Below are 14,490 nucleotides of genomic sequence, written 5' to 3'. Positions count from 1 at the left end.
TGTACACTTAACTCAGCATGAAGAGTACTCATACAGAATCTTAAACAACAGCAGAAAGTAAAGTTCAAAGACCAAACTTAAGATCAGTTTTGCAGACATTTTGAACAGAGTAAAGATTTGTATGAACTTACAGTAAGATTCCAGTTGATCTGTGGTATTCTTGTGTGAAGATTTAGACTGAACATTAGCAACAGAACTCCAGTAACCACCAATGCACTACAGCTCACAAACTCGAAGAAATAAAGGCCTTCGCAAGGGGAGCATTCCATGATGGTCTCTATGCAGATGAATGCAATCAGTGCCAAAACCTAGGAAGAAAAACAAGTGGAAAAAATATAAATAGATTTCCACATTTTGAAAATAGCCACAAGTATTCCTGAAATTTCCATTGGGAACATGATCAGTTTACACTCAGGAATGTGTGATTTTAGTTTATAACAGGGCACTGTCTGAGAGCAAAAACAAAGGCAAATTAATGCAAGACTTTCTGGATATCTCCTGTTCAACGAAGTATATTTTAGCAAAATTACAAGGAGTCTAACATGAAAGTGACTGAGACACCCAGAAATTCACGAAACCCCTTCAGGCCTTTGGCTGAACATGCAAAACGGTACCTCAAACGTTTTATTTCATTTTGTACTCATGATAAGCTATTCCAAAACTTGGAGATGGAATCATTTGTCTTTTGGGCCAACCTCAAGCTCAATTATATAGTATTAACGCAGTATGATTGTAAAAGACATTTCAATAAAGCTATTATTTAAAATTCAAAATGACGTTGAAATCTAGATCAAAGCATAAGTTCAGGATCTCTACCAGCCTCCAAAAATGCCTGCCTGATTCCTTATTTTAGGATAACACAGTGAAAATCACTATCTGTTCAATGCACAAAACTAAAATATGTAGAAAACACACATCAATATTAACTACCATTTAGATCTACAGAGAGTATTAAAGTTAAATATTTTAAAGTACATTTCAAACATATTCCTCTATAAATTGAACTGGTAAAAGAAAACCAATGGAATATATGCCTTTTTTTCCCCTCTCCCCACTTTCCATGAAAGCAAGGAAGGCCTTAAGAGCGCTCTGCTTTGTGTTTCAAGACAACACCCACCCACCAACCCACTCACATTTCTCAGAAAGAATTCACTTTTTTGCTCTACCACAAAATTCTGCTGAGACCGTCGTCAATCCGCTTCAATTTAAGGATGAAGAACTTAAAGAGATAGCCTCCTCCTCATAATTTGAACACTTTGCACAAACGTTCAGATTAACAGAAGCCACAATACAAATCAATTTCTGCCAAACTGTTCTTTGCCAATTTCAATAATAATTTTGCAGCTACACTTTCTTATAGCACTTCCTATGCTTCATACATTAGTTTGTGTCTCTGCCTCCTATCAACTCACCTGGCAAAATGAAGAAAATTGATTTTGTCACTAATTCTAAGTAAAGGACAATACTGTGCACTTCCTTTGTCGTAGACTTCAGAACACAGTAGCTAATTTAAGTTTAAAATTTTATTAAAACACAGCAAAAAGAATTTTAATTTAAAAAAATCACACTAGGATATAAAGTCTCTCAAAGTTCATTTAGCATGCCATCTCTAAGATGGTACATGCTATACTAATTTTTGCCAGCTAATAGAGCAGGCTAATTCCCAAACAAATTCTGAATGGATACCCAGTAACTAAATGCTTAACGTTGGATTATGTCCTTGATATTAAATAGCTATGGAATGGGGAAAAAAACATGCAGTGAAACTGAGCATTCAAAAACAGAAAGTCAAGATCAAACTCCAATTATGATTTCAGCAATGGCATGAAAAATAAACAACTCTGTCCAGAAAGCAGCTTCATTTTACAGCATTAGCATGCAATGAAGTCCATGTTTTCTGTGAACACAAGCCTCATTACTGAAGATGACATAAAGATCAAAAAAAAGAAAATCTTAGATTCTGTCTCACATGGGATCAACATCAAGGATTAATGCTAAAAGTCAGAGTTAGCTGGCAAAATTTTTACTTGTAGATGTTCCAATATAATGAAGCCTCCAGTGCTCTTGCCACTACTTGTGATACATTACAACACTTCCAAAATTGTTATTGTTTTAAAAGAAATGATTTTGCAATATTCTCTAGAAAGTAGTACAAGCCCAAACAATATTAGGTTCATTTTCTAAAAATATCAACAGCTCTGGATTGTACCAGCAACCAGCATTAGCGTACAGCAGCCTAGGTTGTAACAGCATGAGTCTATTGGTAGCTTTTACCAGAAAACTTGAGAGAAAATCTCAACTGCCTCAGTTTATGATGGAGATTATGACAGCAAAACTCAATCTGCCTTTTGAAAACATGGGTAGAATAATTCACTACTAACGTGAGTTATCATCACTGAGTTGATCAGGGCACCTGAAAGAACATTCCCATGAAAACAATTCTCTTGCAACACTTTCTATTTATTGATTTATTGAAATAACAATATATAAATGTTAAAATATAAATAAATATAAATAAATAAATATAAATGTTTTTTATTGAAATAACAATAAAATACTTTTAAGCATACCTGAAGACCATCCTTTCTACCAAAGTTACAGATAATACTTCCTGGTAACCATCTGTTATTTGTCTCACAATGAATGCTATTACAAAAAAAAAAAAAAAAAAAAAAAAAAAAAACACCACAAAAAAACTATCCTCCCACAGATACTTCCCTGTTCGCAAACACCATGAAAACTTTACTGTTTATTAAGAAATATTTTCTCTTTGAAAAACTGGGATAATCTTGTCCCCCTCCACATTCATAAATTTGCCAGAAACGTCCTTTCAATTAATTACAAGTGATGCAAATCTTTTTTAAAACACACTAATGCTGCTTCCACTGCCCATTTCACTCTGAAACAAACCCAATTTTATTTGTCTTGAACAATTTTATTTGTCTTGAAAAAGCCAACTGCTCTGAACACATGAAACGAACAGGAAATACATCATAGACTCAAAACCGTGACTTAGCTACACTACTTAAGTGTTGTGTAAATTCTGTGACATGAGCCCAAGCCGCTTGTCACAGACCATGGTTCAACATATTCTTTTAAGAAACAACAAACAAAGAAAAAGAAGCACACACATTAACATTGCAAGAAAACCGATTCATTTTCACTGCATTATTAAACATATGAAATAGATCGTGTCAGACTCACTGTGTAAATTTGGCAGTGAATTAACACAATTTTGCCACCCAGAACACCATTCGGCTGATGTGCCACAAAGCAGGTTATGTTCACACACATGAACCCAGGAGCTCACCACTGCAGACTGGAGACAGACCAGAAGTCTTTATCCCAGCTTATTTTCTGACAGAACTCATTGCAGGTTTAGAGCTAGCCATTTCCTCCTGTTCTGTCACAGAGCTCCTTAACCGTAACAAAAACATCTCTTCTGGCACCTACGTTTGCCTCCATAGCCTGCCTCTCTACCCACCACTGCCTACTGAACTAGCTGTACTAGATGAAGGTGACTGCTTCCCAAGGCTCAAAGTCCTGAAGAGTCACTTCTTCGCATCTTCCTACGCTGTTCCCACCATCCCAGATGTAGGATGTCTGCCTTGCCCACACACAGCCTCCTCAGGAGAGAGGGAGGCCAAAGGCCGCAGGACAGCTTCTCTAGCCCCGGAGGCCTCCACGCTCCATCTGGAGGTGCCCAGGGCAGCAGTGCCCCACACAGTTGCAGCAGAGGAAAATACCCACTCCCCAGATGCCAGCGCTTTGCTCTCGCTTGATAACACAAGCGGCCAACATTCCCTCAGGAAACCAGGGCACGGGAGCTGCCTAAGCCTGAGGCCACCTCCCGTGACTGCAGTGACAGCTAAGAAAACAAACAGCACCGTATCACTGCGGGGGCCCCAGTCAGTGAAGAGCACACTGCAATTTACCCAGTGCAGGGGGCAATCCTTACTTTTGAGTCGCACACCTCTTTTCATGTTTTTAAAGCGATGAGTTTTGACAAGAAGTTTTTCCACAAGCAGAAGTTTCAAGGTTGGTTTACTGAGGAAAAATGAGAAGTTGAATGTGGCATAGATCTCCTCTTACATGAATTACTGCTCTCTCCTACAGACAACACAGCTACAGCTTTCTTGGATAGAGTCAAGAGAAAGTTTCCTCTGATGGATGAAATGAAACTTTTCAGCTGTTTTTCTCTGCAGTGAGTACTTTGGGGAGTTTTCTATTCCACCCTTATTTTTTTTCTCCCCTCCTTTTTGACAGTTGTTTCTAGTTTCCCATCTACCTCCAGCCTTCCCGAAAGAAGCAAAGTAGGTATTGCATCAACATGAAACACCGTCACGGTGAAAACATCTGCTTATTCTGCTGGACATGCAGGTCCATGCTGAGGCACCCTAGGCCTCCTGCAACATCACATTTCCCCTGAGCACAGGAGATGGAAGAGCTAAGTCAACAAAAGCAGGACAAAGAAGAAGGAGCTGCTGGGTGAGCCGAGAACAGCGGTGGGTCTGCCCAGGCTCGCAGCACAGCACGTGCCATGCAGCTGCAACCCTGTGATGGAGGAAGCGTCCCAGAGCGCCTCATCCCTCACCTCCCACCAACACAAGGCAGAGAAGTCTCCAGCTACGGCTTTAGGTGTGAGAAGTATTTCCCAATAACGATTTCTGGGCCTTTTTGGTTTTTAACAAAATTTGAAAATAAACATTAAATTGTTAACCAGTTTTATTGGTTGGGATGTTGAGGACCACTAAGGTAATCCATGTACAATCCGAGGCTACTGCATTTCTGTTACAGTGCACTGAACCCTGCATAAAGGCTCTATTCAGAAGAAGCAGCCCCTCGCTGGAAAGGGATGAAGCTACTACAATTAAGGGCCGTTTAATTCTTGAAAGAGAGCCTGTATGCTGTATTCAGTCTTCTTTGATTTAGGCACATTAGCCTCATACCATTATTTTATTCATCTCAACTTTCCTGTAAATTCCCTTGGAGAAGAGCCTTTAATGAAGAAATCATCTGTCTTAGGCCTACGTAAATGGCTTATATTTACATCACTTTCTCGGCAACACAGACACGTCAGACAAAACACCGCATCTCCCCAAAATGGAGAAAATGCACTATGACAGGCAAAAACGCTGAAAGAGACCTTTTAGGAGGTTGTTAACGGTGCATCTTTCCTACCAACAATAAAAGTACACTGTATCTTAATTTTGAATAAATAATAATGATCATCAAACAACTTTGCACTAAAAATAAAGACAGTTCCGCAATGAAAACAAAGTAAAAAAAAGTTTTCCTGTTTATCTAAAACGTTACCACAGAAAGCCTTATTGTGTGGTTAAATGACATAATTACGCATGATTTCCAAAAAACCACAAAATGGTCAGCATTTTTTCTGCCTGAAAAATACCCACAGAATTTCAGTAAGAATGTCACACTACCAAGACATTTTTACATCCAGACTGTTTAAATCAATGGTACAGCACAATACATATGCACAAAATTGAGAAGAAATAAATTGCTTTTACACCACTTAAAGTATCTGAAGATGTTAAACTTTCTTGAATTAAAATCTAGATTTATTGTTCTTATTTACTTGGCCCAGCAGTCCTAACTTAATGTACGAAACCAAGTGGGTCTCATTCCTTGCAAAGCACATGCATTTCCCACATCTAAAACAGCTGGCACAGATACGAATATTTGGGATCATATGGCTTAAACACAGTACTGCTTCTCCAGCAGGAAACCATCTTTTACCCTAAGCAGAAGAATGACTGATTTCCCGCCTGTTCTTAGCCTGTATCCTTAAGACTAAAAGAAATGTGTTATTAACTGGTAATTGGACTGCAAGGAGCTTTAAATCACAAATGAGCACTAAACTTTTCTTAAAAGAAAATTTACGAAAACGATGCTTACCAGAGAAGGAAGCTTAAGCAAGCATAAGTAATTCAGCACCCTGGATAAATTAAACTGTGCTCTAATGGCACAAAATATAACATGGAACAAATTCAGAGAAACTCAGTGAGACCTCTGAATTCAACTTGGATTTGGTATTGGTGGCGATGATAGAAATAATAGCAAAATACTCAAACTTCAAATCTTCGTTGCACCTCTAGGGTTTTGCATGTAGCGGCAATCAAGTTTTTACTACTTCTTAGTTCCTTTTTGGGTGTAACATGGCAAGACTTCAGCACATTTAATACTGTGGGATCTTTATTAAATCAGCTGATAGCTTGCCACCTCCATCAATTTCCTATAACCTTTGAAAGACTCATCTACTGCTGACTTCCCTTCCTCAGCTTAGGCTAAAGACCAATTCTAAATATAGAACACATTTCTGAGGCCAGAAACACTCCGCTGGAGTATTGTAAGAGCCATATTTAAGAAGGAGGGTAACTTTTTAACAAAGTTAACAGAAAGTTACTTGTTTCAAAACACTAAGTAGATCAAAACTAACTCTAGAAAGAAATTAACTGGACTGAACTAAGCTAAACAGAAGAGATTATCAACTGGCTAAACCTGAAATCCTGAAGTTTTGAAAGTGAAATTAACCATCGAGTCCTGAATGGAAGAAACCCGCACAGGCAAAGGAGTGGCATATTTCCTGCTCCGTACGATTGGTGCAGGATTGTATCTGTTGCTTGGACACACCTCTTCAACAAACATTGTGCTAGATACATGCAAAGCCAATTCCAGTTCAAATACTGTAAAATACAGTCTGTTTAGTAGTAAGGAAATAGTTTATGCAATGTCGTTTTTATGGTGGCTTTTTTTTTGGTTTTTCAATAAAAAACAGTTCTTCCTGGTACTGCTAAGCCAAATCACTTTCTTTTTTTTTTTTTTTTTACCTTACATTAATACCATTCTCCAAGCGAACACTTTAGTATTACAAGCAATACACCAACGTGGGGACAGGCAGGGTGACAAGAGCCCCGACCCCCTGGCTGCCGATCCCTGCACAGCTGGCACTGTTGCTGGCAGCCACACGTCCCCCCAAGTGCTGCCTCCACCCCAGCGCCACCACAGTTCGTGGCTACCTACACCCAAACCGCCCAAATCCACCAAAACTCCCCATTCCCTGGGAACAGCTCAGGGAGACGAAACTTCACTAAGACCTCAAAAGGGAAAGAAGGCAGCTGGCTTAATCTACGTCTGCAATGACTTCCCTGGAGCATCTGCAACAGCCCAGCACCTCTGAAACAAACAGGCATGGGCAGTCTTAAAGACCTGCACTACCAGACCCACGTCCTGCTCTGCACAGGGTGACCTCATGCTGTGGCAGCAGACCCCACGGCCACAGTCAGCTCCATCGCCTTCCCCCCGACAAGAAAGGGGCGGCTGCCAAGTGTCCATTAGCATCAGAGGTGCCCCGAGCCAGGAGTGGCTGGGGGGCAGGAGTCACCTCGCGACACCTGTAAAGCCCTGCTAAATGATTCTGCCAAACAGACGGCGAGTTTGTCTTCTTCAGTTACAGCCAACTAAAACACAGACATCTTCGTAATGAAGAAAAATAAATAGATCACTCTGACTGAGCTGTATTTCCTTTTCATCCAGTCAGATGACCAAAAGAACCACTGAGCAGAACCTGAAGCCAAGGCACATTATGAAGAGATGTTTGTTTTATGCACATTGAATTTCCTCACAGAAATCCGAACAAGATGGAAACATACCTTCCAGGTTAGGCACAAAAGAAACACGGTACACCACCGGTCCTATAAACAAAAGCCCATCAACAGTTTTGTAACAACCCCATCCCACATCCATCTGAAGATTGTACACGATAAAGGCAAACAAAACATACAAAATGATTTCCCACTGATTTCTTACCATAGGAACTTAAACCCCTGGTCCCCAGGAATTACAATTCCTGTGCATTTTAATTCCACTTATTTTCATAAGCAGCAGGTACCACAAGACAGTAACGAACAAAAGCCCAACGTACCAAGCTACAGCATATGAATGGGAAAGGTAGAAATATCTATTACACACAACTCCTATATAACCAGGAACAGCTCAAATTTAAGGGTTTATTCTGTACCTACAGTACACTGAATGGTGCCGACAGCTTCAGTGAACGCACATATAATTCTCAATGATAGAAAGTGGGTTTTCCCTCTGCTTTTCATAGTTTCCTGATATTTGAGGCTTAGTTTTCCTATTGTCTCACCCTCATTTTGATGGATATCCGCAAGCCCAGTTTTTTATAGCCATCTCTCTCCTATTCTCAAACTTTACAAGCTCGTCTCCGTAATAGCACTGCCTGCTGCAAGACTGCAGGCTCCTCAGTAAATCCTTCCAAACACCTCAGCGAGTCTCGGTACACCCCTGCCTGTGCCAGGCAGAAAGCACCAGCACGCTCTTACAGACCCACCGCTGCAGTATGCCCATGTTGGACTTCAGGACAGCATGCTGGAGTGCTGGCAAAAAGCATAATTAATCATACCCATAACAGAAAAGTGGAAATTATTTACATGTGAAGCTACTCAGCTAAGTTTCTTCAAGTCTAATTTTATCACAGTTTGACTGCCATCTGCATAGTATGTTCTTAGACATGCTAAGTAAGAACAGGTTAGAAAACATCACACATTTCTTCTTTGCTGCACTAAATATAATATGTTGAATCCTTTGCATCCTCCTCAGCCACTGGCAGCTGCACTTATGGGGGCAGAAAGAGGGAAAGAGGAAGAATAAAATGCTTTTCCAGAAGTCCGATTTACTGCTGGTCTTACTCATGTGGGCTTCATTAAAATAGTAACACAGAGTAAAAACTGACTAAAGGAAACAGAACAGGGGAAAAATTCTATCTTAACAGCTGAGTTCAAGAAAAGTTTAGCAGACCTCACTTTCAGTCACCAAGACAGAGGAAGATGCATCCTTAAAACAAGTGGTAGCTCTTGTTTGTCTTTTTGACTAACGTAATTGTTAGTTGCACCAAAAGTCACTGGTTTTGTTTCAGCATTTACTTCTTGAAGAACAATAAAATGTTTTTTATTACACCAAGCTGTAAGAACTCATAACTTATCATATCTTTGTTATTAAAAAACCTGGCTACATGGTGTTACCTTATTTTGTCTCCAGGCTGCACACACATGCTCTGTATGTTAGGTACAAACATGCTCTCTGCTGGAACACAATGCGTTACTGGCTTGTGTGATTTCACACAGGCTTGTGTGAATTTTAAATAAAGTATAAACATTTTGACTATTCCTTCACTTTTGAGAATTCTCCACTCAACTCTTAAAGCAAAGAAAAATCAACACTTCTGAACTGGCTTCATGTTCCCATTCGCATTCAAATGCCAACCAGTGTTGGAAACCGGGCTAGTCAAAACAATATTAAAACACAGTACTGTAAATTCTGTAACAAACAGGAGGATAAATGAATTGGTTTTAAAAAGTAAAGGTGTACTTGTAAAATTTGTCAAGGTATTTGATCCGTATGGCCCCGTGTTTAACTAGCCTTTTCGGCAGTTTTAAAGTAAGTGAAAGTTCTATTTTAAGACTATCAGAATCAGTCTGTATCCTTTAAAACCCCATTTAATCCTAATTACAAGTAAACATCAAACATCCCACAAATACTAAAACAAGAAAGGAATTTTAATGAGAACACAACCAAGAACTTAAAGTAGTCCTAAAGAATCCATTAAAGTTTTTTGAGCTTGTTTTTGTTTAAAGGAAATGGTGCAAAATGTCCTTGCAATCCCAACGTTCCCAAGATTGCAATCTGAAGGCCCCCTTAGATGCCATGCCTTAAAAGGCAAAAAGAGTCTAGACATACTGGTAAAACAGAACATTAAAAAAAAAATAGATGTAGGCCAGAACATTAAAGAGCACTGCCAGCTGTACCGGGGAATGCATGAAACCTTCAAGCCTGTCTTGCTGTTTAGACTGTCTTACAACCGTTATATAGTAATATCTCACCCAAAATAGAAAGGAACCCACAAACTTGCATTGCATAATGGCAAATCCACCTACTCATGATTTTATAACTCAAGAACAGATCTGCCTAAAGACTGCAAACAAACTCAGCACACTGCAAACACAGGACTATGAAATGATGTTAACAACGCAAAACCCTTATGACTCCGGCAACAACATCTTGACCTTCTTGGTCACGATTCTTATCGTCCCACCACTGTGCACTAAACATACTGAACATCCCAAGGCCTTCGGAAACTTTGCTAGAATTCTGAGAAGTGCTTTTTTCCTAGATACTTGGAAGATGTGATACCATCATATAAAATCAAAAGATCCCACACTCCCTGAAAGGTTTCATCTGCATCAGTTAAAAGGTTTCCAAGCATTAAACGCAACAATTAGAAAAAAATAGCGATAAAAAACCCTACGATGAACCCCCTAATAAATTTATTCACAACAGTCAAGTGGTAATATCAATTAGTAGTGTGAAAGGAATTTCACGGGACAAAGGTAATCAAAGGTTGAAGGCTCCTAACACTTCCGCATTTCATCATATTCACAATGTGCTTGTTGCTTTCTTGCATGCACATTTCAGTTTTAAATGTCCTAAAAGTATAGAAAAATACTAAAATGAAAACACTTGTAGTTGATTCATAAAATAATTCAGAAAAAAAATTGGCAGAACACCCCAAGAAGCTGTTATGAGCACTGCTATATTATAGCCAGATTTTTGCATCTGACAATGAGAGCATTTAGTCTAAGTGAAAGTTCCACCAGAAGTGCCACTGTTTGTACCAGACTGAAGTACAGGACATATTTCCATGCACCAGGTACACAGCTACTGTGCTTTTAAGCCATGCGCTAAAGGAAGAAACCATCACGAACAATTTCAGGTGGCTTGCAAGGTGAACACTTTGTGAACATACATGCAAGCTAAAGAAAACTTTAAAAAATTTCTTGTCTAACACCACCTGAATATCAGGTTACATAAAAAAAATGGTAGACAAACCTGAAGACGTTGACTAAGGTAAAAATACATCATTATATTCTTATACAAATGAGGACCCTAAGTATCAAAGCCTTCGGATCAGAGAGTTGGAATTGTGACACTGGAAATTAAAGTTCCCAGTTTAATTTGCACAAAATTAGATAAAAACTTGCCAAGTTACTCTGCTTACCTGAAACCCCCTTTCACCTATTATGCTATTCTAGCAACATGCTGCAGTGTGACTGTGGATTTCATCCTGGACACCCACTAAACAAAATGACGCTTCAGACCTGATCCCTGCAGGGACTGTAGCACTTGATTCATGCTGTTCCACACTGCGCAGACCTCTTGGTCCAGGCGAGTGCTACGCCAGCTCTGAGACCTCTCTGCCCACGGTCAGTACCATTTTGGACCTATCTTTATTCATAATTGTGTGTTCTTACACCTGCTCTATGTAAGGTTTGTGTAGCAAGCTTTTGCTTTCCTCCTCCTATTATTCTGCAGAGTTGATGATACAGGCTCCAGAGAAACCTTAACTCTTCCATATTTTGGGAGCAACTGACTACACAAATCAACTAAGAAATAAGTGAGTTTTGTTTTTTTTGTATAAGTCAGAGCGTATTTTTTAATTCATACCAAATTTATAAACAGTGACTGCTACCACTACAGACTAACAGCATTTGACCTGCTGTTAAGACTTCTGTTCAGATGGCTATTCACTGTATGTATACAAAAAATTCAGTACCTTGTTACACCAAGTAAGGTGGGTGTTTCTGAAATACAACTTGGAGCATGGGATGACGACTACCAAGACATGACTATTAACCTGAACTGACAAATGATGCATTAACCGGTATCAAAAGGAACTGATACCTCCCTTACAGCAGTAAAGTATGCTACAACAAAAATGCAGCCTCTTAAATTTCTAGTCCTTTTTCTTATGTTACATGATAATTAAATCTCTAGGGAGGCTCATCAACCAGAGAGAGATTAACAGAAAGATTACAAGAAAAGAAGGTTGCTTTCCAAATCATAATCCCATTAGAATTACCATTCTCATTGCAGCATCTACAATTAATATAATGTACCCATTACTATTAAAGTGGTTCATAATGGTAGGGGGGGAAAAAAACATATATATTACAGACACAATAGAAGTTTCTTCTGAAAGCAGAATTCTAAACTATCCACCATCTTAGAGAAAAATCTGCAACTGGAATTTCATCTGCAACTGGAGTTTAATGACTGTAGGACAATGGCCCATGGCCCGACTGCATCTAAGGGACATCACAGAAGAGACCAAAAGCCATTTGCTTTGCTGTTGGATGACAGCCACAGCAATTTCTTCACATGCACACAGAAACAATAAAAACCAAAGCTAAACAGTGTTATCTCATCATTCTTCCTTCTATGGTAAATGTCAGTACAAAAATATCACCACACAGCAGCGCCGATCTATAACCTTTCAAGAGAAAACTTTCCCAAGAGAAATAAGGCGTCTCAGAGACACTGTACAGACATGCTCTACCTAAATAGGATTTCTAAGCATATGTGCCTATTACAAATGTTATCCCTTTAATGTATTATCCCGACAGGCTTTTTTCTACAAGATACCAAAGATCACCAGTATCCACTGCCATACTCCCGTTTTCTGAACGAGCTACAAATACCACCAAGCATCAACCATTCAACGTCCAATAGCAAAGTCACAAGCACTTCTTATACAAATGCCAATTTATTGTTTGGAAATTACAACAGAATAAAACACGGAAGATGCAGTGGAACAGCTCTGAACTGCCAGCGTGACCCTAGCACACAGCAGGGGAGGAATTCCCAGCAGAGGTGTGATAAGCGCCAAGGTCACTGCGCGCACTGGTACGCCACCCCTGCAGGCTACCTTCTCCTGGGCCGTGCTCCTCCGAACGGATCCCCGGTCAGCAGGCAGTGCCCGGGCGGGCTGCAGGGGAGCAGAGAGCCCCAGTGACGAGCAGAGTCCACAACCACCCTGCCTGGCTTTGTGAAGCGAGGTGACCGAGCGCACACAGCCGTTTCAAAGTACGTGGAGCAAAGCGCGGTTATGCAAATCGGCAGTGTTGACACAAGGACAAATGGGTATAAATTTGCTAGAGCTAAGTTCACATGCCAGAAACGAAAGAGGCTTGCATACCTCAGAAGAGCAGAATAGAAGAGAGAAAGCTAACTTTAAAGGTGAAACTTGATCGCTTATAGGAAAAACTAAGGCATGAGGTCGCCAGTGACACTGAAACTGCTTCAGGAGGCTCAGGTGTCTCCTGCAGTGCTCCACTTCTCGCCAAGACCACCAACACCTTTCCAGCAGGACCAGCGACCTGAGCAGTGACCCTGCCACACAATCCGTGACAGACAACGTCAGCTACTGTCCTCTATCAGGTACAGTAATTGCCTGTTCCCACTGGTACTACCATACATATACGCAACGGTATTTCCTAACAACACGCCACAAGGTGCAGAGCTCTGGATTGGGGCGGGTGGGATGTTGGGGCACCCAAGTGACCCTCCCCTCCAGCAGCCATCTGAAGGTTGCTGAGCTGAAGGCACGGGAACGCTGTGATAACAAAACTGACTGCTGAGCACTTTGGACTAGTTTTCAACCCGATTCGAGCAGTTAGCAGTTACCTTACTACTTGGAACATAAATTACGGCTATTTTTTAATGTAATTAACACTGAGAACTCTCAACAGTCTTATTGACGTACATGTAGGTAGGTACTACGGACCTTTTCAATGCTAATTTCTTCATCACAATAGACTAACAGCAAAGAATGTCAGAGTAGCCCTGGCCTTAACCAACTTCTGGATCTGGAAACGTGTAATGATAGTAAGCCACAGAACAACTTTTTCCAACATTCAGCTACTCTCCACCAATGAAGATGGAACTTTTTATACATAACATTGTGAACATATGAACTGCTATTCCCACCAGATTTCAGTTAGCCCAAAATCTTGCCTCCACCACCAAGCAATAGCACACATTACAGAAAGCGAGCCCCAAGCAAGCATGCAGCAATGCTTCCCAGTACGCTCATCAGCAACTTGTAGCTCGGAGACCTCCCAAGCAGAAGCATTATCTCCATTAACATGGGTCTTTGATGAATTTCTGTAGTATTTGGAATGGGCACATTACAAATACAAAGTCTAGTGCTGTCTGGTGCAGGGAGGCCACCACTGCCTACCACAAATGCCATTCTTTTCCGAGGCAGCACGTGGTAAGGGTTTCCTGTAGCTGTTATCTTACTGCTCCAGTTAAACCATTCCTAACCACCACCAACATCGCAAGAGCTGGCTAAGCACCATTTTTTCAAATTTTCACATCAAGCTCCAGTTATTTTACCTTAAATCAAGTGCCTGCGAATACCTAGCAGGAGGCTGGTGAGAACCAAGGAGGCTCCCACTGGGATCCTGCCTGCTTTCCTCACACCTCACCTAGTGACCCGAGGAAAAGCCCACCAGGAACTACGGCTACCAAAGAAAATATGAAGCAGGCAATGGGCAGTCATCATTTCCTGAGGCAACGTCAGTGGTAAGTATATTCCTACATCCAACTCTT

General features: G+C 40.5%; 1 protein-coding gene across 1 annotated transcript in view; it reads right to left on the bottom strand.

Annotated features, from left to right (window-relative positions):
- The window catches only part of CMTM4 (CKLF like MARVEL transmembrane domain containing 4), a 37,607-nt gene that overhangs the window by 18,143 nt on the left and 4,974 nt on the right, over nt 1-14,490 (bottom strand). Inside the window, exon 2 of the mRNA XM_082770114.1 lies at nt 132-308. Within this exon, the coding sequence (XP_082626240.1) occupies nt 132-308 (177 nt within the window). The remainder of the gene's footprint in view (nt 1-131; nt 309-14,490) is intronic.

The sequence above is a fragment of the Aythya marila genome, assembly GCF_965140915.1.
Source record: "Aythya marila genome assembly, chromosome: 12".
NCBI lineage: Eukaryota > Metazoa > Chordata > Aves > Anseriformes > Anatidae > Aythya > Aythya marila.
Note: the sequence above shows the minus strand (reverse complement) of the source record. Positions and strands in the feature narration are given on the sequence as shown.